The following is a 25252-nucleotide window of genomic DNA, read 5'->3' as shown; positions in this document are numbered from 1 at the left end:
AGGAGGTTGCAGAAAACTGCATAATGAGGAGCTTCATAATTTGTACTCTTCTCCAAATATAATTAGAATGATAAAGTCAAGGAGGATGAGATGGGCAGGGCATGTAGCACGAATGAAGAGAGGCAGAATGCATATAGGATACTGGTGGGGAAACAGAAGGAAAGAGACCACTAAGGAGACCAGATATAGGAGGGTCGATAATATTAAAACAGATCTCTAGAGATAGGATGAGGTGGTATGGACTGGATTGATCTGGCTCTGGATAGGAACCAATGGTTGGCTGTTGTGAATATGGAAATGAACCTTCAGGTTCCATCAATTTCTGGGAAGTTCTTGAGTAGCTATGCAGTTCATTGCTTCTCAAGAAAGGCTCAGCTCCGTAAAGTTGGTTGGTCAGTTGGTTACAAAATTTGAGCATGATGATTCCATTTTGTATTGAACCTCTGTTAGATGTGAATTATAGGCAAGTTGATAGAGTACCTCCAGACATAAAAAATATTCATGCTAGTTAATGGGAGCATTTAAAGTGGTGAAAGTTGGGTGAATGCTGAGGTGCAGTAAGAGATTGACTTACTTCCTGTTTCAGATTTCGAAAGCTGCGGATGAAGTTGCCAATACAGTGTCTGCAGGGGAGCATCTTGTAGACAGTGGATTTGCTCCTGATACAGTAGCAACCCGTGAACAAGTGGAGCTGCTACAGCGACAGCTTGGTCGTCTAGATGAACGTGCCAAGTCCCGAGAAGAAGATCTTGATTCAACATTGGGTCGCCTTGAATCATTTTATCAGATCCATGCTGCAGTTACTCAAGAAATAGCAGAGGTGAATTCAAATTATATGTGTTGTCAAAATTTACTTTTATTCTTTCATATCACTGAAGCTTTGTCAGTTACTTTGAACAGAACTGAAATGTGTTTAAGTTGTGTCAGTTACTGTGAACAGAATAGCAACTTAAATGATTTATTTTTATATTGTAGGACCTTGTTGCATTTCACTGAATATGCTATATTTAACGGTTGCTTTACTTGTGATTAATAAATAAGTACAGTAAGGTAAACAGTAACACTCATGTGTTGCATGTAAGTGATGGTTAAATATAGCTTATTATTCGTACGTGAACTAATTTCTGTGACTTGCTTTGAACAGGATTTCAATGTGATATGTAATAAATTTTGTCAATTTTAAAGTAATAGAAGTGCTATATGTATTAAATTCTGTCACTTACTTTGAAGAGGATTATGTGCAGATTAGGTTCTTTCATTATTTTGTAGTGGTTATGAATGTATGAATGATGTATCAGTTGTTTTGAATAGGATATTAATGTGATATGAATGAAATCATATCACTTTGTGTAGGGCAGCAGTGTGACATGAATTAAATTGTCACTCACATTGAACAGAGTGCAATGTGATACAAATTTATTAGCTTCGAACATGATAGGAATTATAACACATTAGTGATACATGATATGAACATAGCTCAGTTGGTCACTTTGAATAGCTTAGATGTGTCATGATCTTCAGGCCAGTGAACGTGTGCGCAAGCTGAAGCCTGTTGGTTCAGAGGTGGAAGGCATAAAGGCTCAGCAGGAGGAATTCAGAGCATTCCAAGTATCCAACATTGAACCATTAGCACGCCAGGTGGAGGACTGCAATCGGCTCGGACAGGGACTCATCCAGTCAGCTGCTGGAGGTGTTAACACTACTAGCCTCGAGAAGGACCTGGAGAAGATGAATGATAAGTGGAATGATCTGAAGGACAGGGTAAGCAGACACTAATGGGAAAATCATGATAAAATCTAGCCATATTCATCGCCCCCCAGTCTAATGAAAACATGTAGAATTGCTGTCTCTGGAACTGTGGTGTCCTTGTGCTAAGCTTTATCAGCGGGTTCAAATTGTTACCGCATGTACGCACTTGTTGGAATGTAACTGTTGTGTATGTTCAGGTTAAATTTACTTTGAACAAACATCATGGCTTATTATATTTGGTGCTTCCCACCCCAACTTCTTTGCTGTATCATTTTCCTGTTTATAGGAACAAAAATTAGACAAAAAGACACACAGATTTATGCTCCATACATGGGAAAGCTAGGCCATTTTTGGTAAGTTTCCTGAATATCATCTGAGAAAATAATTTCTGATTCTCCCTCAATTAAATGCCTCCCCCTCTGGCAATAGAACCCAGAAGTTCAGCATTGCTCTTAACCATTAACAGCCATTTGACACATTTGTGATTCAGTGCCAGCCATCTTCCATCCATACTACTTAGTTTCATAAGAACCATCTTGATTCTGGCCTCATTCTACAAAGTGACCGCTTTTCAAGGGTCTTCCCAATTTATGTACTTTGTAGTTCTTTTCATTTCTCCCCACCCCTCTCCAATGCATGCTGCATGTTCAGGCCATAATAAGCTCTTAGCTTTTCACAACCATATCAGTAGTAGGTGGCATGAATAAATCAGTTTTGCATTATGCACTGTGCTACCGTACTTCTTTTTAAGTTCCTCTCTCAAGTTGTTCCTTTTCATTTTAACCATAATTTTTTCATAATGTAGTCATTAAGTTATCAGTCATGTGTATTGTTTGTGTATGACAGTCATTTTATATTCTCACCTGTGTCCAGTTGAATGAACGAGACCGCAAGCTAGATGTAGGTCTTCTGCAGTCAGGAAAGTTCCAAGAAGCATTGGATGGTTTGTCGAAGTGGCTTGCTGACACTGAGGAGATGGTAGCCAACCAGAAGCCACCATCTGCTGACTACAAAGTGGTCAAGGCACAGCTGCAGGAGCAGAAGGTATGCATGTAATTGCCAGTTTCAAATAACTGATTTGGATAATAACAATAAACTCATTATATGGATTCAGTTCTAATTGGGTGTGAATAATGACACTCCAGTATTTAGAAGCTGGATTGAAGTAGTGTTGGCTTTTTTCCCTTTCATTTGAAACAAAAAGTAATTAATTTTGCATATAATTTTAAGTTTTTGTGGTGCTTAAATGTTCTGAAATCTTCTTGGATGCTCAGCCATATCATAGCTGAAGTAAGAAACAGTGTTTTAGAGACTTTTATCTGCCCCTGAAACATTGACTTTTAGCTCAAGCATGGCGCAGCTTATCAACTCTGAAGATTTTATTGCATTTAAATTTTTTAATCATTAGCCAGTTAGCTATTCTGAACACTTAGATTGCTTGATGCTGAAGTTTCCTATGTTGTACTTCACACTCTAAAGAATTATGTGTGCAAATATATGTTTGTAAATTGTCCGTAACCTAATTAAGTAATACCTCTATGCTTTCTCAGACTACAGAGTGCTTCATGTTTGTGTAACACATTCCAGTGAAAGATACTGTGTCTTAACAAAGAGTACTATCTTCCAGAATGTAACATAGTGTAGCATGCTTGCTGCTTTGTTGTTTGAAAGTATGCTGCTCCAAAACATTCAGTAAACTTCTGCAAAACTGCAGGACATCACATCCCATAAGATTTGTGTTGTGATGGTCACTATGAATGATAGCTCAGAGAGTAGTAGTTCTATACTTTCATGGAATGAATGAGAGAAAGAAAATCATAGTTAAAAGAGGTAAAAGAAGATGAAAGTGAAAAAGATGTAGGAGGAATGAGGCAGATAAGGAAATTATTCATGATAATGCTAATACACCACCAAAACAATAAAGAATACAGAAGTGAATAATTTGAAATGCAGTCACAGTGAATTCAAAACATGGAAAAACTTCATTAAATTGTAATAGAAATTTAGTACTATGAAAGAATCCATACAAAATACAGTAATTTAATCATGAAATTGAAAGGTTTGTTCTCTTTAATATGTAGTTCCTCAAGAAGATGCTGCTTGACCGCCAGAATTCAATGTCATCCCTCTTTGCCATGGGCAATGAAGTGGCGGCTGGTGCTGACCCTGTGGAACGCAAGGGTATTGAACGGCAATTGCGAGAACTCATGGGGCGCTTCGAAAACTTAACAACTGGAGCTGCTCAGCGTTATGAGGATCTCCAGCAGGCCATGGCTGTAGCAAAGGACTTCCAGGTGGGGAATTTGGCTAGAATGTTGGAGAGCTGAAATTTGATTAGTATCAGCCATCAATCCTCATACACATATAGTATTTAAAATACGAGTAGTAAAGCACCTGTTTAGTTTTCCCTCTGGGGTGCCAGTAATTTCAGTCCTGGAAGCCTTGATCACGGATGAAGCTATAGAATGAAATGTTGGTAAAAGATAACAGACTAGTAACTGCTGCTTCTCACATTTTTTCTGCTATATGTGTTAATAACTGAAGTCTCCTATCTCTTCTGTTTGATCTCTTCCATTTTGATTTCTTGCCAGCTCTTTTCTCCATTCTTGGTATCATGTTATGGGTCATCCAGTAGGCAAACTGGTAATGTACAGATTGTTTTCCTTTATGTGTAATTTTAAATGTTTGTTTTCATAATCCTTTAGCAATTTTTCTGTAAGTATAGAGGGCTTGGGAAATAGACTTCATAATGCATAAAAATTCTGAACTAAGCAGTGGACCATGTTCTGCATGAGATGGAAATTAATTTGGTTTCTAGCAGTTCAAAAGCTGCTGGTGATTGGTATTTTTCTTTGACTGTTGCGCCTTTCTTGTTTCTGTGTATGTAGTTTTTGATCATTAAAATTTGGGCTAGAGGTTACTTATTTCCGTTTAAATTAATGTAGTAAAAGGCATTAAATATGTTATAAAACATATTTGAAGTAATATAAATATATTTGTAATTACATGCTGTGTTTATTGGCATATTTAACCTTTAAGGGACGGGCCATTTAAATTCCGGTAGTGGCAGCGGGACGGAGTTAATTTAAATGCCCGCCACTGTAGAGTAATAAAAATTGTAATCATGTTACTCAAAATGCTGTGATTTCTACAATTTTTGTGATAAACGAACAAAATAAATGCTACTTTTATCTAGAAAGTATATAGAATCAGATACTCTAATTTACAGATTTTAGAATCTGTAAAAATTGTTACGTTGATTCCAAAAAAAAAAATTTCCCGATTTTGAGCGTCTGTCCACAAAAATGCATAAAGCTTCTGCACAATACGTTTCTGCAGTATAAATGCATGGTGCTGACGCACTGTATGTATCTTATCTGGCAATAAGAGAGGATGTTTACGGTCTGCACATTCTCCAGTCATGTAGGCTTCTGTATACCCGAGTGTGGGTGAGTTCTTATTCTACATTGCCTTATGAAACTCTGTTTGTTTATTCAGGTATGTCGGACTATCCACACAGAGGCAGTTCTTGGAGTATCACCTCATACCACTTGCTTCCCCTCCCTTCAGAATAAACTAACACATTCAGAATGGTGTGATTTACTAGTGGCCTCTGAATTTCGACTCCTATCAATGCGAAAAGGGGCCATGGTGCATAGTTGAAATTACGATGTTTTATAAGCGTTATGAATAGAGGACACCACTCGACATCACTGGCTTACTTCCTGCTAATATGAGACTAACATTGCGTCTGCGCGCTTCGCATGGAAAACAGAGTAAATTACGAACAAAGTGCATGAATTGCGATGTCGGACTCTGCATTCAGTGACATGCAACATTCAGTTAGATGATGCAGGAGGGAAGACAGTCTACTTATAAAGCTGGTGTCCAAAAATAATATAAGTAGAACAAGAATTTCTATCTTAAAATTAGATTTTAAAACACTGTGCGCACGTGTGGACTGCACATATCCATACGGTGTCTTTCGGCCACCTCAGCTTTACTTTAAAGGTCCCCATACGGTGTCCTTCAGCTCTTAAAGGTTAATATGGTTTTATAGGAAGAGCTATCTTTTAAGAAGATGGTATTTACTACTTCATATATGTGTTCATGATTTAAGTTAGGTATTAATGTAAAGCCATCTGGTATGCCATGTCTTGTATACATGGCACAGTAGTGCATTTATATAGTCCCTTACATATTTGTCTGATATGTTTACAGGACAAGCTGGTACCATTGATTGAATGGTTAGATCGCACTGAGAAGCAGGTGAAAGACATGGAGCTCGTTCCAACTGATGAAGAGAAGATACAACAGAGGATTAAGGAACACAGTGTAAGTGTTAATTGTAATTATAGAGCATGGGATGGACCAAATAACATGCTTGGGTAGGTAACAGTTTCATATTTAAAATATCATATTCTCAGTTCAGCGCAGGCTGATATCCATATTGTCATGGTTTTCTTCAGTTTCTCTAGGCAAGTTGTGGAATAACATTTATACCTTAAAGTAGACCATAACCACTCCATATCCTTACCAGTTCTCTATTACATTGCCCTTACATTTGATACCCTAACCTATGCAGTTGAGAAATTATCGCAGAAACTAACATCTACAGACCTAACAGACTCAAATATTGTGTTAAGTATAAGTTTGAACTGAAATTCTCACTTATTATCCATTGTACTGTACATGTTTCTTGAATTAAATTTGTTTAATATTGCTCCTGGCGATGAGCAGAAACATTTCTTCATTTTAGTCATATGGCTGTTCTCTTAGAAATGACACATGAAACTAAAAAATTTGCATTGATATGAATTCAAATAATCTAATGGAGTTACTAATATATTTTGAAACTGTGGCAGTGAAACAAAAGTATGTAGAATTTGAGGTTCTCAGGTAGTGATTATGAGGAGTTCTGCATTATGGGATATGACACCATATAGTCTGTTGGAAATTAACCAGAGTTTCAGAGGAACATGTCAGCTTCATCTTCAGGGTTGCAGAGTAAGCCAAGCAAGAAACCAGCATGAAACAGGCAGCAAGCAGTTGACATACTCTTCACCCCTTCACATGGAGTCAACATGTTCCTCTGAAACAGACTACACAGTGTTATATCCCAGAAGATAGAACTCTACACTACACTACACTACACTACAATTAAAAATAATATAACCTTGTTGTCTGATGGCACATAATGTGACGTGTCTGGTTTTTGTACAGGCTCTTCACAGTGATATCCTGCACAAGAAACCAGACTTCTTTAAGCTCACAGAGGTAGCTAGTGCACTGATGGCACTTGTTGGTGAGGATGAGGCATCAGGGTTAGCATGCAAGTTACAAGACATGACGGACCGTTACGCTGCCTTGGTGGACGCCTCAGAAAATGTAGGTCAGCTACTCCAGCAATCACGTGCTGGTCTGCGACACCTGGTACTGACATATCAAGATCTGCAGGCCTGGATGGAAGCAATGGAGCACCGACTGGCAAAATATAGAGTCCTTGCTGTACACACTGACAAACTGCTGGAGCAGATGGACGATCTTGCAGTAAGGATCTTTTGCTACAGGCTGTAAACATTTCCAGGAAAGAGAGATCTTTGCTGAAGATAAGAATTAGAAAGTGTTAGAAGTAAGATGTTATATGAGATACAATACAGTACAATAGGAATGTTTCCATAGCAGTTATACATTGCCTAACTTCCCTATTCCTTTTGTTTCCACCTCCAGGTGTTTGCTTTGGGAGGCACTGTGTTTTATTTCTGTTTTACAGTTGTTTGTTCTGCATATTTAATCATCATAATCTTAAAGTATGAATCATAATTGTGACACTTGAACTTTTTGACATATTTTTCCTGACATTTGCCATCTTTATAGTGATATCATGATGTTGATAGTCAATGAATTACCATTGTTTATCTCACTTTGAGCAGCCCCTTGACAGCTTTTGGGTTCTGACCTTGAAACATATTTCTGTCTCACTTTCTCGTCTCCTGTGTGCATGCACACACACACACACACCCATATCAGTTAACCCATTGTATCTTGCTCTTCTGCAGCCTCTTTGGATCAAAGAATGCGTTTACACACACCAAACAAGGTATGAAAATAAGTTAGCACTGCAACAGCAAGGACTTACTTCTCATAAAGGCCGCACCATAGCTCAAGCGGTTAGTCGCTGGCTTCCCACCACAATGGCCCGGCTTAGATCCTGGGTCTGGTCAAGTGGGATCTGGTGGACAGTGGCGCTGGGGCAGGTTTTCTCCGAGTACTTCGGTTTTCCCTGCCAATCTTCATTCCACCAGTTGCTCCACAATCACCCTCACCTATCATCTGGGGCTGGTACAATAGGCCAGAAGTGGCCGCAGTACAAGGGACTTAGTCCCACCCCACTAGCAATAATAATAATAATAATAATAATAATACTTCTGTTAAAGCAGTGACAAGAGTGGGCAGGGTGCCATACAAAGAATTCTGGAAGGGGTTGAAGATCTGGCTTCACTTTCAGGATTTGACAGAGGAGATAGCGAATCATCAGAGCCAAGTGGATGGAACGGTTGATAGTGGCCTCGAGCTTATGAAGCACATCTCAAATGATGAAGCATTACAACTGAAAGACAAGCTAGACTCACTTCAGCGTCGATTTAACGATCTCACAACACGAGGTGCCGATCTCCTGAAACATGCTCAGGTTTGTTTTTATTTTCTACCATACTGTAACGTGTCTTATAATTTGAAATATTCTGTTGCAAACAATAATATACTGTGTATGCAGTATCTGTTGCCTCTTCTTTTAAATCTTAGTAAGAGTCTATATAAAGTAAAGCAACTCCTCTCCTGTAATGCTATATATATCTATTTCCGTTGCTGTATGTATCAATTTGGTATTTTATATTCCTTAATAAGGATTAACCTTAAGGCTCTTTCCAGGAGATGAGAGACCCAAGCCTGAACATGGTAACATTGATAATGTCTGGGCTGGGGCTTCTTTCAGATGATGGCTATCAGACATTTATAGGACATGCTTTATTGGCCCGGTTTTTTTTTTTTTACAAAGATAAAGTTATTTGTAGTTCCCTCATCTTTTGCTCTTGACACACACAGAAAACTAACAAACTGGCTTGAGGAGGTGTTTGCTGCTTGTGCCATGCAAATTGAGCAGTGAGTTAAAATGGGTCTGCATGTGCATGTTTGGTGGGAATTCCTTGTCAGTGCTGCAGAGAATGCAGGGAGGGGAGTAATATGTAAATTCATTTGACTCTTGGGACTGTGTTGCACATGAATCACAGTAGCCAGTGTGGACCATTCTGTTTCTGAATCAGTCTGAACTCATCATACTTACATGAGCTTCAAAGTAAAATGGACAGAAGAAAAGCAGACTGTTAAACATTTAGTTATTTTTGTGATTGTGACAAAGAACTGCATAAGCCTCATTTTGTAGGTTGACCAAATCATCCTGAATGGAGGTTTATGATCAAAATAGGTCACAGCTCTCTAATCCTCAACAATTGTATTGTGTCTTCTTATAAGAGCCACATACATATATGCTGGCCCATAGAAACAAGTCACTTTCCATTGAAATCTTCCAGTTCACTATATATTTATTTATCCAGCTGTTGCACAGATTTAATAAGCTCCCCTGTCAGATACGCTTTATAAACTTTGAAAGGAAGTGATCATCTAGCATGTAACAACTATATAAAGGCAGTTAATCACACCAAGTATCCATCCATATATTGAAATTCTGGTGATATTATTTTCTACATTATATGGTGGATTTAGTATCATTTAAACAAATATATTTTTATTTCTGTGTTCTTTCAACTTCCTGTGCCTGCAGTTTAGTGTCCATGAGGAGTAATAACTTTTGACTTGTACATTATGGTTTTAATATTGCATTGTGATTTTACTTTGCCTTGCAGTAGAGTAGATGGTTCAGGCAATATGTTACAAGCCAGAAGGTCACAGGTTAGGTTCCTGATGAGGCCATTGGATTTTTTCAGTTTACCTAATCCTTCCAGAACACTGTGGCCCTGGAGTCAACTCAGCCTCTGACAGAAATGAGTACCAGGAATCTTCCTGGGGGCAAAGGGAGGCTGGCACATAAGGCTGACAACTTCATTTGCCATCTGTGAGCCTAACGTCTAGAAAATATGGGAACCTCGACGTCTCACAACCCTATAAGCCTTCACAGCCTATTACAAGGATACCTTTACCTTTTACCTTATTTTGTTCTTTATCAGTTGTTGTAATTTACTGATGTGCAGGAAGCATTGCCATTGGTCCAGCAGTTCCACAACTGCCATAACCGTCTAGTTGACTGGATGATGGGAGCTGAAGCCCAGCTGCAATGTGCTGACCCTCATGAAGAAGATATCCAGAGATTGGAACAGGATATCCAAGGTATTTATTTGCAGTATGTCTGTGTGAAATAAGTCATCACTATTGTAGATGATCATTATATATGAATTTTGTTATGGTCTTGCCATCTTATGAAAGTATCTGTCAGGTTTGAAGAGTTCAGTCATCTGGGATATAATGCCACATAGGCCACTGAAAGTCAGGTGACATTCTGGACAAACATACAGCTTCCAGTTTCAGGGCTGAATTTTAAGCAAACAGGAAACCAGCATGGAGCAGTATATATACTTGCAACTGAAAATTGTGTGAAAATCGCGCTAACAGGATGCAACTTTTGAAAGAGTTCCATTTAAGATAATTGTATAAATTAGTGCTTGCTTATCCTTCAAGATCTGGAATGTTTGGAACATGATTGATTGTTAAGTTACTACTTCACCTTGACACATTGCAGAATTCCGGTCAGTTTTGGAGAGCATCAACCTAGTGGGCCCACAGCTGTGCCAGATCTCACCAGGAGAGGGTGCTTCCACTATAGAAGGTCTTGTCACAAGAGACAACCGCAGATTTGATGCTATTGCTGAACAGATTCAGCGCAAAGGAGAACGCATTCAGCTCTCCAAACAAGTAAGCACAGCTGGAATATCATTGTTTGAAATGTATCATTTTGGGGTTTTAATTTTAGTAGCAGTTTCCAGAATTAAATCATCATAATCCATTATGGATTGTTTAGTTAAGATGCAAATGAAGACAGATATGCATGTTAGAGTTACTGGGTGCTTGTAACGTTGTTAAAAGAAAACAGAAGGTTTGAATTTTTCCTTACTGAAAATGAAAGATTTCAGTTGATGTCAGTAAATGAGAATGATCTGGTACTGGACTAATGTGTTTGAGGTTGCCATGTCTTCAGTATATTGATGTATCCCTTAGTTTCTTGGGAACATAAAAGTAATTTTACAGTATTTATTCAAAAATAGTGAAGAACATGATCATTTCAGAAAATTGGGGATATTGGTTGTGTGATTATTTGGAAGGTAGAATGTTAAGGGTAACAATGGAAATTTCATTTTGCAAATAGAAGCAATGAGCAGTGATATGTCTATATTCTGTTAGTAAAACAATTTACAGAATTTAATTATAAATACAAAGTATGACAATGTATAATTGAAATAAAGGCAGTATACAATATATATGGCTGAATTTAAATAGGCAGTTGAGCAATTTAACAATGTGCTAGTTCAGTAAAATAATTCAGTGTTTGTATAAATATTGTCACATGTAAGGGGAGTGCGCCTACTGAAAATAATTGTGGGTTCTGGATTTATTAACACCTTCCTTGCAATAACTCTGTAAGTATAGGCAGTGCAGTGCTACCACTGATTTACTCACTTCACGAATCACTATGACATGGTATCCGTTTCCTGGCAATGGATTTATAACACAGAAACAGTCACTTCAAATTACTATGAAGTCTTCTTGTCATTTTGTCTTCAGTCATTGTGTCCTCCTCGGTCCTAATCTCTACCCAACTGCTCCTAGCTTCTACTTCGCATTAATCGTACAGTTCACAGCTCTTGTTATATAACTGCAGCACAGACCACATAGAAAACCTCTTCTGTTCAGAATAGTTGCATAACTTAGCAGCTAGTCAGAGCACATATCTTGTGACAGTGGATACCCTATTGTTCTCACATTCTCAAGAGGGAAGGTTTTAATCAGCCGTTGCATAGAAACGGCAGTTCTTCTCTTGTTGACTGTATTCTTTGCCGCAAGAATGTTTATGGAGTCATTGCCTAGCAACGATGACATTTCTCTCTTGGTATAGAAATGGCCCCTATGTCACAATATCCCCAATACCCACATGAAATTCCATGTTGATTAACATCCCTGCAAAAAAAAATACATGTAAGGGTGAAATTAATCATGTCTCAAGTGAATTGCATGACTTACAAATGTGAGCAACAGTGAAGCCTTTTCTTACACAACATTAAGACCTGTTTAGTGTTTCATATTATATGGTAGCATCATTCACTGTCGAGTAATGTGTACAGCAGATCTGTTGCTCTTACAGTAGTGCCATAAATTACTTGTTAGTTGTCAGCATGCTGTCAGATTCCATTTGTTCATTATCTCCATAAAACTGGTGCAAAGATTTCTAATGCTATGATATTAACACAGACTTTCATGTAGGTGTATTGTATAATGTTTAGTAAGTTTGCTATTTGGGGCACACAGTAGCACAGTTGGTTAAGGTACTATGCTACAATCCAGAAGGCTGTAAGTTCGATTCTAGATGAGGTCATTGGATTTTTTCAATTGACCTAATCCTTCCAGCCACACTATGGCCCTGGGGTTGACTCAGCGTCTAACAGAAATGAATACCAGGAATCTTCCTGGGGCTAAAGGGCAGCTGGCACATAAGGTTGATAACGTTACTGCCATCTGTGAACCAGTTGTCTAGAAAATGTGGAAGCCTTGACATTTCACAACCCTAGGGGCCTTAACAGCCTGTTACAAGGATAACTTTACCTTATAAGTATACTGTTTTTGCTTTTATATTCTAGTGTAGCTAGTATCAAGCAAATGGGTGGATGGGCCCTTAGCTATCGATATCCATGGCTTAAACACTGAAGCCATTATTCTGTGGTTTCAGTCTATAATAATGGACTACTTTTGTTTGGATTGAGAATGATTTCTTGCTATTACTGCAGATTTTTAGAAAAAATGAATATAGCAGAATTTTTTTGTGAAACGAAATATTCAGTTGGTATTTTCATTTCGGTGAAAGAAAGTGATTTATTATGTGTGTTAATGAGTGGTTCTATAAATCAACTATGGCATTGCTTGTACTGAGGTCTTTTGTTAGTCTTCCAGTTTGCTTGTTACTGTCATTGAATTTCATTATTATTTGTATCTTTGTCATGTATAGTAATAATTTACTATCTCTACTAGCGTTCACTGGAGGTTATTGGAGACATTGATGAGCTCCTCGACTGGTTCCGTGAAGTGGAAGGTCAGATCCGTGATGCAGAACCTCCCAGCTCTGACCCAGGTGTCATTAGAGTCCAACTGAAGGAACACAAGGCATTGAATGATGATATCTCCAGCCAGAAGGGTCGTGTCCGAGATGTTCTGTCTTCTGCAAAGAAGGTACAATGTTATTTTTTTATTGCCCACAGAACTTTTTTGTGACAACAAATTGCTTCAGATATGTGCGATATAAGCTGAATATTCAGTACTTGTTACTACAGATGAAATGCTATAATGAACTATAGATCTACTCATAAAAATAACTAAATGGATAAGAATAAAAGACATGCATAAATAAAAATTGAAAATAAAATGGAATTCCCCAAGAAACTGCTGTGAAGTCAGACCGATTTCTTGCCACATTGTTACTAAACTGTCACATTAATGTCAGGAAGGCAATTGATCCCAGAGAAGCAATTAACAAAGACAGGAATTTCTTCTTTGAGAATCAAGCCACTTCAGCCTAGAGGTACACACATATGTGCCTATGCACACATACACATGCATGTCATTTTGTAATGACACTATATGCTTATCTTCATTGGTACTTGACCTGGAAGTTGAATTGGGACCTGGCTGAAGAGAAATGATCTCCCATAGCTGCTATGATATGGGTCATGTTGACAATATTTTTTTCTTTTATTTTTATTTATTGCTAGTTGGGTGGGATTAAGTCCCTTGTACTACGGCCAGTTCTGGCCTATTGTACCAGATGATAGGTGAGGGTGATTGTGGAGCAATTGGTGGAATGAAGATTGGCAGGGTAAACCAAAGTATGCAGAGAGAACCTGCCCCAGCGCCACTTTGTCCACCACAAATCGCGCTTGACCAGACCCAGGATCGAAGCCAGGCTGCCATGGTGGGAAGCCAACTAACCGCTTGAGCTATGGCATGGCCCATGTTGGCACTAAGTGGAGCTTCTTTACAGCACTGTTGGATTTCATATATTGTGGCATGCTGTGTGTATTGCTTCTGTTTTATTCTTGTAACTGACAGATATTTAATATTAAATGTTCAAATTTGACTTCGTTAGGAAGAGTAGTTTGGACATGTTCTGTTCATTGATAATGAACTTTGTGGTTTAGTAGTTAACATTCCTGCTTCATATTTTGAATGTTGTGGACTGTAATCTTGACTTTGAGATAAGCTATTATGATTTTTTTGTATTTTTACTTATATCCACCAAGTAAATTATAGGTTAGTACCTTAAAATGGTCCACGATACTTACATCCTGAATTTATTTTTCATCCTGCAAAACCTAAGCAGAGGACATAACTTGGTAAAGTAAACTAAGAGGCTGTATTCCTTGCTTCTTTCTAAATAGACACCGTACTTTTATTTCCACTGTTTATTGTGTTAGGTGCTGCGTGAATCTGCCCAACATGAAGATACGACCACTATTCGTGAAAAGATGGAGGATCTTCGTGAGACTATGGACACGGTGTCTGGTTTGAGTTCTGACCGTCTGGGTGTGCTGGAACAGGCCCTCCCTCTAGCAGAGCATTTCCATGAAACTCACACTGGACTGGTCAGTTGGCTGGATGAAATGGAGCAGCAGGTGGCCATGTTGGCAATGCCAGCTCTACGGCCAGATCTCATCACACAGCAGCAAGACAGGAATGAGGTGAATATGAGGACTATCAGGTGGCACTTGGTGGTGTAGTAATTTGAGCCACTGTGCTTCAAGCTGGAAGGTCACAGGTTCGATTCCCGATGAGATCATGGGATTTTTTCAATTTACCTGAACCTTCCAGCCACACTTTGGCCCTGGAGTTGACTCAGCCTCTAACAGAAATGAGTACCTGGAATATTCTTTGTGGGTAAAGGCAGTCAGGGTGTAAGGCTGACAGCCTTACTGCCATCTGTGAGCCAATTGTCTGGAAATGTGGGAACCTTGACTTCTTGCAGTCAGCTGGGCCTTCACAGCCTATTACAGGGATAGCTTTACCTTTTTTACCTGAGGCCTATCAGGCCCTCATCTTGTATACCTCAGAGCTGCAGGCGCTTTCTTCCAGCTGTAATCTGTGTGGCTGTGATTGTTTATTTACGTATTTCCTGTCTCAGAAACCTATTTTGTATTAGTCTAACCAACTGACAAGTGAGAACACAGATTAATGTACCACTTGAAAAGGATGTGAAGACATTGAAATGTCTAATGTGTGAACTTGTGTTATCAGTTATTGTCAATAGTACAAGTGCCTATAAAATTATAAGACAACATGGAAAAATGGTATTATAAATCCTTCATTGCCAACGCATGCAGAGCCAGGAAAGTTAAACAGAGTATAACTGAAGGCATTAGCCACAGTAGCCTTGTTCCATAACCTCTACATGCTGAACTTGAGATAAAGTTTAAAAGGTTCTCTCAGCATTGGTTATGAAGGTTGAACATCATGTAGTCTGGCAAGTGTGCACCATCATTCCTACAAAACACATACCGGACTGCATGGTGTCATGTCCCAGAAGACATTGATCTTTAGTAAAAAGGAAAGTGGCTTATCTGTGTTTTCACTGTGGAGATGTAACTGCATTTATTTATTTCCATAGTTCTGGTAGGTAACATAAATGGTTTTGAATAGCTGTCTCATTTCATGGTGCTGGTTGTACCTTGAAAGTTTTTGGTTACTTTTCTGGTCAAGAGGTTCCTGATTTATGGAACCCACAAGTTCAGTAACATGTACACAGGAACCTGCTGTTGGACCCTGACCTAACCCAATTCAATCCATTTTAATATGGGACTCCACTAAATAATTGGAAAGAAATTAATTTCTTTTGTTTCTTTGAAATGTTAATAACTTCTCAGCACTTCTAGTTCATTATTCTTTATAAGTATATATGTGTTTTTTGCTTCTTCTGGTCTGTATAGAGAACTACACCACGTTTAAAACATGTCACCTTAAGACTGACACATCTTTGTTTCAGATGTTTGTGCAGTCAATCTCTGAGCACAAGCCATTGGTAGAGAAGTTGAACAAGACTGGGGAGGCCCTGATTCGTCTGTGTAATGATGAAGAAGGAGCAAAGGTTCAGGATATCTTAGATGGAGACAATGCTCGCTATGCAGCCCTCAGAAGTGAACTTCGACAACGTCAGCAAGCACTGGAACAAGCATTGCAGGTATGTTCAATTCAGGCTGACTGAAGAATTGCACTGTCTTAAGACATATTCTTGATTTGTTATACATTAGAGTAGGCAAGTTGAAAACAGGGCCTGAATTTTTTATTTGTTGGAATGAATCATGCTTAATCAGAGGCTGAATTTTTTGTGTTGGAATAGGTGTAATTGAAACAAGGCCTTAATTTGTTACATGTTTGAGGCACACATTCTGATAAAGCAATGTCACAGTGCTACAATTAAACGAAACAACGTCAGAACCAGCAGTTAGTTGTAAGAGTATTAATATCCCAGAGCTTAATATATAATGTTTGAGTTCTTAAATCTCTTGTGTAAATGTATGTTTGTGAAACATGCTGTAGAGTTGTGAGTCAGTGGAGTTTGTTGAATGGTGGTTAATATTAAGTTGCATTTCTGGAGCCCTTTGAATGGTGAAAGATTTTACTTCACTGTGCTGCCATAAACTGATAATACTAAACAGATCTTGCAACAATGTGTGCAGGAGTCCAGTCAGTTCTCTGACAAACTGGAAGGCATGCTGCGTGCTTTGGGCTCAACGGCTGACCAAGTCAACTCTGCTGAACCTGTGTCTGCTCATCCACCCCGTATCCGTGACCAGATGGATGAGAATGCAGCCTTAGTGGAAGATTTGGACAAGCGAGAGGAAGCCTTCGCAGCAGTTAAAAGAGCAGCTGATGATGTTATCAGCAAGGCTGGCAACCGGGCTGATGCAGCTGTCAAAGGTGGGCATCTGAAACAAAATAGGGCAGCTCTGGTGTGATATTTGAAGGTTCATCTCTGCCATCTAGAAAACCTTCCATTTGATTTCCTGCAGACTTAGTTCAGTACATTTTACATCTGAGTCATCTAGCTTTTGTTTCATGAGGCTTTCCAGTCCAGGTTTTCCATACTTTGGATTAGTAATTGATTCATTACATCACATTGTGCTTTGATTATCCTGAATAACATCATCTGTGCGCATTAACATAAATAAGCAAATACAGTAAAACTTGGTTATAGCAACATCGGTTTCTGCGACACTTTGTCTATTGCGTCAAATATTCAATGGTACGAACTAATTCCTCATAAAGCAACTGTTTTTATACCTTGCTTAGTACGACATGCACAAATGCATCAACCTCGTATGTAATGTCATTTTCATTCCTGAATTTCTCTGAGATGAACATTGAACGTAATTTAGAAAGTGTGTACTGGGCAAGTAACAGGAAACAGATGAAGATAACTGATTACTGTACTCGTATCTAGGTACAGTAAGGCACAACAATTGATGTAATCTACTGTAATTTGGTGAGTAGGCCTACCTTTAATATACAGTGTTAGTGCGGTGTGTATTGTCAGTGAAAAGCGCTGTAATATGTCTTTGATATTACACATTTGGGCAATTCCACGTTAATGTTACGTTAGTCTGTGCTTAACTACGTATTTCACTAAAAAATGCAACATTTTAACTCGGTTTTTGGTAGATTTTTTTACGTGACTAACATAAGGCTACTGTGGAAGTGCCCATTTCGGTTACAACGGTATTTGTTTATAACGACACTATTTTTAGGTCCCTTTGATGATGTTATAACCAAGTTCTACTGTATATGATAAAATGCTGCATTTTCTCAGATACCATTCCCACTTATTTCTATGAAGTAATGACAACAATTTTTGTATGCAGCTTGGAAAAGGTGTGCAGTTCATTCACAATACGATTGGCAACAGTGCACTGTTTATAACAAGGCTGGCAATCATGCACAGCTTGTTCATCGCATTGTTAGCAGCACTGCTAATCTTAGCAGTCCACATGTTATTTGGTCAACAACAACAGCCGTCTTATTTTGTATAACTGGCTACATGTCTCAGCACAGTATTATTCTACACTTCATTCTCTGGGCGAGAATTGCTACATAAAGTCTGCATCTCCACATTCAGTACACTGTGACCAACACCCAGGATAAAAAAAGATGATGAAGACAAATCAGTACTACAGTAACATAAAAATGAATTTGTACAAGACTGAATTCTAATTTTAAAAGTTTAAATTGAAAACATTTTAATATCAGGCAAAGTGTATAACAAACTGTATGTTATGTGAAGAAAGCAGTCTTCTGGGATGTGGCACCATGTAGATGTGGTGTTAACCGACGTTTCGGAGGAACGTCTCGCCTCCATCTTCAGGGTAGAAGGAAAAATAAGAAATGCGCGAGCGAAGAGACCATGAGAACCGGTACAAGCAGACTGGTCTGAAGATGGAGGTGATATGTTCCTCCTATACATCAGTTAACACCACATCTACATCGTGCCACATCCCAGAAGACTGCTTTCTTCATAGTCGCCACCATGAAAACCTCACATCTTACATGTATGTTATGTGTTTTGTGTAGATGTGCCCACCCCTTTAAGGACAACATAGAGACACTATCCAAACATATGTAATGATTTGATGATGACACTCTTGTGTTCTATAGCATGTTACCAGTTAAACAGAATAGGAGGGTTGTTGTTGACAAAAGTAACCTCTGGATTTCTAGAGTGACTGAGAGCTTGATGATCTGCTACCATTGGAATTAACATTCCTCTCTCCATGTGCCGTCAAAACTTTTAACACTTCTCTTCTATTTGCTTACTGACATGCAGCCACAACTCACAGTGTAAGAGTGAGTATTAATCTGTGATGTGGTATGCACATTTTCTGTTGAACATCAGTACTAAAAGTATGTGCTTACAGTGTTCATGAAAGGTGGACTGAAAATAATTCAAGAGGCAGAATAAATCAGAAATTGTGATGCTGGAAGAAAATATGATGTTTTGTGTAATAAAAGAAAAGCTTTGCAGATGCATAAACTACAGGAAGCAGGCGATGTGGTATCAACTGGGGATGATTGGCCATTTATGTTTTTTTTCTTTCATTCTTTTTATTTTTGCAAGGAACTGTTTGTGTATTAGATAAAGCAGCGGTAGGACATCAGATCATAGAAAATAAGTGAAGAGGTGTACAGGAAATTCCATGCTGCAACTGGGAATTGAACTTAACAGTCATTTCGCTGACTGAGCTATCCCAGCTTGTAAACATATGTAGTTAACATAGTAAAAAATATGTCTGGTTCATATAATGATGATGATGATGATAATAAAAATAAAAATAAGTTGTTTGGTTGTAGACATCAAGCGCAAACTTGACCGACTCAACAGCCTGTGGAATGAAGTTCAGAAAGCTACAAATGATCGAGGAAAGTCCCTGGAAGAAGCCCTGGTGGTGGCAGAGAGATTCTGGGATGAGTTACACAATGTCATGGCAACGCTACGGGAACTACAAGACTCACTGAGCTCACAAGAACCTCCTGCAGTTGAGCCAGCTGCTATCCAACAGCAGCAAGTCGCCTTGCAGGAGATTCGTCATGAAATTGATCAGGTAGATATCAGATACTTTGCTTGCTTTGAAGTCCTCATTAGCAGCTTCAGTTTATCTTATAGTCACGTAACATCCCTTTTCTTCCTTTTGGCAGTAATTAAAAATTAACTTTGTGCTCCAGTTTTCTTCTGTTCTTTCAGCACATTCTTGTCATTTATTTCTGTTTCTGAAGTTTGTATGTGATATTAATTTGTAATTATGCTGTAAGATCTTCGCTCCCCTTATGCCCTTGGGGTGTTATTTCTTCTGTCAAGCTCTATAAATTCATTCCAGTAGCTTCAGTTATTGTGTACAGAGAACCCCCCTCCAATTTAAAGTTTCATTTTGGAGCAGTGGATTTGCACACTAAAGTAACAGTCTTAAATGAAGTAATTTACCACTGAGATAATTTCCTTTGGATCACTGAACTTGAACACTAAATAAGGTGAAACCCTTACATCAGTGATCATTATGTGGAGGATCTGGTATATTTAACAAATGACTGCTGCTGATTTACAGACCAAACCAGAAGTTGATCAGTGCCGTCAGACTGGTCAGGAGTTGATGAATTTGTGTGGTGAGCCAGATAAACCTGAAGTGAAGAAACATATTGAAGACTTGGATTCAGCATGGGACAACATAACAGCACTCTATGCAAAGAGGGAGGAGAATCTCATTGATGCAATGGAGAAGGCAATGGAATTCCATGAAACCTTGCAGGTAATCAAGATCCTTTTTTCATATAAGAAATGCATGTTTAGGTTTGAAAAATTTCACCATAGCAGTGGGCTGCACCATAGCTCAAGCTGTTAGTCGCTGGCTTCCTACTACGGTGGCCCAGGCTCGATCCCAGGTCTGGTCAAGTGGGATTTGTCTTGGACAAAGTGGCGCTGGGGCGAGTTTTCCCCAAATACTTCAGTTTACCCTGCCAGTCTTCATTCCAACAAATTCTCCATCATCATAATCACCCAGGGCAGGCTACAATAGGCCCATCAGTGGCCGCTGTGCTGAGTGGACCCAGTTGGACTCCAACCCCCACTAAGCAAATTTCACCATAGCCGTGTCTTTTGGTGTTAACAGACTTTGAACTCTCCAGTAGTCACTGGAGAGAGAACAAACATGAGCATGCATGAATGTGTGTGGTTGCATGCATGCGTTCATCAGATAGTGGTGTTGTTCACATCATCATCAGAAAGTTAACAAGATTCTATTTTCAATGTACAGTGGAACTAAAATCACCATACCAGAGATGTTATTTGGCATGCAGGGCTTCTCTTCTGTTTGTACACCTGCTCTGAGTATGACATACCCTCAGAGATGTTTTACACAAAGCAGTATGAGAATGGGCATGTGTATAACATTACAATTTCTTTATTCAGTCCATGTCTTAAGTATAGCTTTAAGCTTTCTGCCTCAAACGTTTTACTTAAGTTTGTCCAATGAACTGTGAACTAGTATTCACATTACTTACTCCAGATCATATACATTTCATGAGAGAAATGCAGAAGTTCTATCTTCACGTATGTTTCATATTTTGGCAGCCATGGTTTCAGAAACTGCGAACAGTTTATCAGTAAATTTTAGTAAAAGCTTTGGAAATGTGCTTTAACAAGAGTTACATGTTTTGATGTGTGTATACAAGAGTGATCTTACTGGGTGGTTTTCTGGAGATCTGAGAATTTAGCTCACTAGAATAACCTTTTGAAACAATTGCACATTTAGCTGCTTACATGTCCCTAATGTCTGCTGTTTGCAGAATCTGTTAGAGTTCCTGGATGGTGCAGAAGACAGGTTTGCAGCTATGGGAGCCTTGGGCTCTGACATTGATGCAGTGAAGAGGCAGATTGAGCAACTCAAAGACTTTAAGGCTGAAGTTGACCCTCATATGGTGAAGGTGGAGGCACTCAACAGGTGAGCAGACACTCTTGTATTGCAAGTACATAACTTTGTTGAGGTTTGGAGTAGAGTGCAAAGTCGCTTTAACCCTTTCCAGTCGTATGTCGATATGTAATCAGCATGGTGGTGGTGCTTCCACGAATGAATATCGATATATGATCAACAGTGTTTCTTTCGTGTTTCTCCAGTCATATTTCGATAATATATCGCTAGTTGGCATTGTATACTATTTGTATACTATACCAGAATATACATGAATGTTTTATCTGCTTCCTTCTGCCATCTGGAAGCCATGATTTGAACTTGAGGAAAGAATTCCATTTATATATTACTTTGTATCAGTGTTAGCAACATGGCTTTGCATTCAGGTACATGTGTGCCTTGTGACATGAAAAAAGACTGAAATATAATGCTGTGTGTGTTGAGAATTAAGAATCAAGTATTGCTTTGTTAAGTGAAGAACTCGATGATCAGATGGATTTGGAAAATGTAGAAGAAACTGTGAGCAAAGAAGCAAGTGATGAGATGTCGGAAAGTGGGAGCAAGAGTGAAACAGGTGTCCTGCGTGTTGATGGTTGGGAAGACGTGACAGTCTTTGTGCCATAGCGATGCATCTTTGGTGCAGCACACTTTCTCATCTGTTATATGGCACCAGAGTCATGCCACAGATCACATGATGGGTGCAATATATGGTCTACCCATTCATTCTTCTTGCTCTGATTGTACGCTTGCTGCCGGTGGCAGAAATTTTTCCCTGCCATTGTTTTTCATATATAGGAACAGTATGTGTAAAATATGAGATTTAAATTTGGTGAAATGTGGTATAGTTCACTGTCGTTCATGTGTGAACTGTAAGGGATAATATTCTGAGAGTATTTACATGTAAAATACCTAAACAGTCTCTGAAATTTTATTTTTGAATGATACTTTTCAATTTTGAAAATTATCATGGTGTTTGGTCTGGAGAAACTACAATAGAAGGTGAGATAATCAATACGGATCTGTATATACCTGTTCCTTCTTGTAAAAACTGAAACATTACACTCTTCTCCTTCATACTTGTCAGAATTCTGTAGGGGATATTCTTGTATTTAGGAATAAAGCCTGTGCATATGTGCATTATTTTTAATGGACATTTTCCACTAGATCAATGATGTTCCTTGAACTGCAGCCTAAAATAATGACAATTTCTCTTTTCTTGTGCCGTCAAACTCCCTGAACGATGATGTATCCAGGGCTCTTCGAAGGCAAGTTACTCAGTTGGTTCAGTGTGTTGCATGATATTCATTCAGCATGTTTTTCCCATTGGTGCTTATGTTTACTTCTCATATTGTTGTGAAAGAAACAGATGATTAAAGGGAGAGTTTGATTAGTTTGTAGATTATATAACTGTGCTAAATTAATTGCAAGGGCGATTTAGTATCGCATGAGATGAGAAAATTAATTTTTGTGTGTGCATGCATTGTAGGGAGGCTTAATGATTGGGGAGGAAACAGTCATGTCAGAAATGCATCTGCTTAAGGGAATCCATAAAACATTTAGCCAGAACAGCTGGTTCCCTGTCTGAGACATGACTGTAGGTTCTTCCAGAATATGTTTACGGCGTGTCCTAGCACTAAACCATCCAAAAAAAATCCCAAGGGACTAAAATATGTACACAGTGAAGTATGCAAGTTTTGGGTCTTGTGTTTTGTTGTGTATCAGTGTTATTATGTGAATTAACACTTCAAATTGTTGCTTTTTTTCACATGCCTGGTTAATCCTTTGTGTTGACAGAAATATATGAGTTTTCAGTCACACATGTCCCCCACTTTTTACAAAATGAATGACTTGTTTGAACATGTATTTGCTATCTTGCGACCCTCAGATACAGTCTCATGATTATCCAGGGTGGATGGGAAATGAATTTCTGCAGATAATTGGACACCCCAGATAATCAATAAAAGGAATATATAAGTAGCTTGGGAGCTGAACTTTATAAAACTCTTTAATAAAAAGATTAAAAAGAAAATCCAAACAAAACAGTCTTCTCAAGTTTCCAAGTACATATTCAGATGCCAGTCAACTTTCTAAACTAAGCCCCTGGAAAATCTGCATTTCAGATCTTCCTCCTCCTCCTTTTCCACTTTTAATCTTATATTCCCCTTTTGTGAAACTTGCTGTTGATTGCTGAATAACCTGATAAACATACTGATGTTAATGAAGTTTGCCATTGTCAGTCTTTAATTTGATGTTTATTTAAGTTTTCACATTAGCTTTTATAGAATCCATGTGGTACTCATAAGCAAGATATTTTTATTACGCTGAATATTTAAAGATTCTGAACACTGCTGATGTCTGTCATGATTTTACAACCAGAGTTTATTGACCCTTTTTATTCTCATAATATAGCAGAACATAATGAAACAAGGAAGATCCTGAAGGGTTCTGTTTCTTGGGATATAGCACCATTAAGTCCAGTGAAAGTCATCTGATAGTTTGGAGGAATATACTGCCTCCATCTTCAGGGTTAGAGAGTAAGGCAGGCAAAAAACCAGCATGAATCAGGCAACAGGGTTGTTGTCACCTTCATGCTGGTTTCTTGCTCAGCTTGTGCCCATAAGGACTGGAGAAGAAGGCAGAAGTGAAGGGTTACAGGAAGAATTAGCAGTATCTTACACACAAACGGAAGCAGTGTTCTGTTTGATGTAAAAGCATTTGCTTGTCAGATATGGTACTGTAGACAATTCTGCTGCTAGTTTATTTATTTATTCCATTGTAAAATTCCGTGGATCCATTCTAGGCTACAGATACGCCTGAAGGATATAGAACCAGTCACAGACAAGTAACTAAAATACACATGCTATGAAAATAAGCATAGGTCAGATCAAACAATAAACGAAACTGTTTATCTTCCTACTTTAACATTAAACATAACATCTTAAATTTAATATTGTAAAAAATCATCATACCAAAAGGTAGATGATAACATATTTATGCCAAAATAAAGCACCTATGATACATAAAACCTTAAAAATTCACATTAAAATTAGTAATTACTATTAAAAAAATCCTTCAGTAAATAAAAAGAATTCAGTAGAAGGTAATTTTTAGAGTATTTTTAAATTGATTCTTATCATGAGTCAATTTTTTTATGCAAGGATGTAAGTGAATAAATGCCTTTATACCTATATAATAAACACCATTTTTATAGATACACTTCCTTGGTTGTGAAGGGTAAAACCTATTTTTACCTCTGGTGTTGATATCATATAACTCTGAATTTGTTTTAAATAAGGAGATATTATCAATTACAAAAATTAGTAATGAAAATATAAACTGAGAATAAAACAGTAATATATCTAGTTTCTTAAACAACTCCCTACAGAAAAAGAAAAAGTAGCATGTATGTCACCTGTTGCAAGTGAGCATGTTACCATATAAAGCATTGTGTGGTGGATATTCCATAAAGGACCACAAAATTCAATATCAGGTATTACTTAATGTTAAAATCTTATAGCGAATCGAAATTATCATTCATATTGTCGCGTATCGGGCATATATCGCGACAAATAACTTCACGCCATATTTTGTATAGCGAATTTTATTTCACGTTCGCACTTAACAATCACCCAAATTACAGATTTACGATTACTGATATCTGCAGTATCACAATTAGTACACTCCAAATGCCAGAATACAACTGACTAGTTGCTGGCTAACTCGGC

General features: G+C 38.2%; 1 protein-coding gene across 2 annotated transcripts in view; it reads left to right on the top strand.

Moving 5' to 3' along the window:
- Positions 1–25252, top strand: part of LOC111872086 — a 402164-nt gene that overhangs the window by 309239 nt on the left and 67673 nt on the right. The window contains exons 48-64 of one of the 2 annotated variants that reach the window (XM_033754522.1): positions 587–820; positions 1522–1761; positions 2623–2793; positions 3831–4043; positions 5971–6084; positions 6973–7299; positions 8258–8440; positions 10017–10152; positions 10562–10734; positions 13060–13257; positions 14499–14762; positions 16061–16255; positions 16755–16995; positions 19420–19670; positions 20169–20369; positions 21406–21560; positions 22781–22792. In XM_033754522.1, the coding sequence (XP_033610413.1) occupies positions 587–820; positions 1522–1761; positions 2623–2793; positions 3831–4043; positions 5971–6084; positions 6973–7299; positions 8258–8440; positions 10017–10152; positions 10562–10734; positions 13060–13257; positions 14499–14762; positions 16061–16255; positions 16755–16995; positions 19420–19670; positions 20169–20369; positions 21406–21560; positions 22781–22792 (3308 nt within the window). The remainder of the gene's footprint in view (positions 1–586; positions 821–1521; positions 1762–2622; positions 2794–3830; positions 4044–5970; positions 6085–6972; positions 7300–8257; positions 8441–10016; positions 10153–10561; positions 10735–13059; positions 13258–14498; positions 14763–16060; positions 16256–16754; positions 16996–19419; positions 19671–20168; positions 20370–21405; positions 21561–22780; positions 22793–25252) is intronic. The other variant, XM_033754523.1, reaches the window with a different exon arrangement.

The sequence above is a fragment of the Cryptotermes secundus genome, unplaced genomic scaffold, assembly GCF_002891405.2.
Source record: "Cryptotermes secundus unplaced genomic scaffold, Csec_1.0 scaffold356, whole genome shotgun sequence".
Lineage (NCBI taxonomy): Eukaryota > Metazoa > Arthropoda > Insecta > Blattodea > Kalotermitidae > Cryptotermes > Cryptotermes secundus.
Note: the sequence above shows the minus strand (reverse complement) of the source record. Positions and strands in the feature narration are given on the sequence as shown.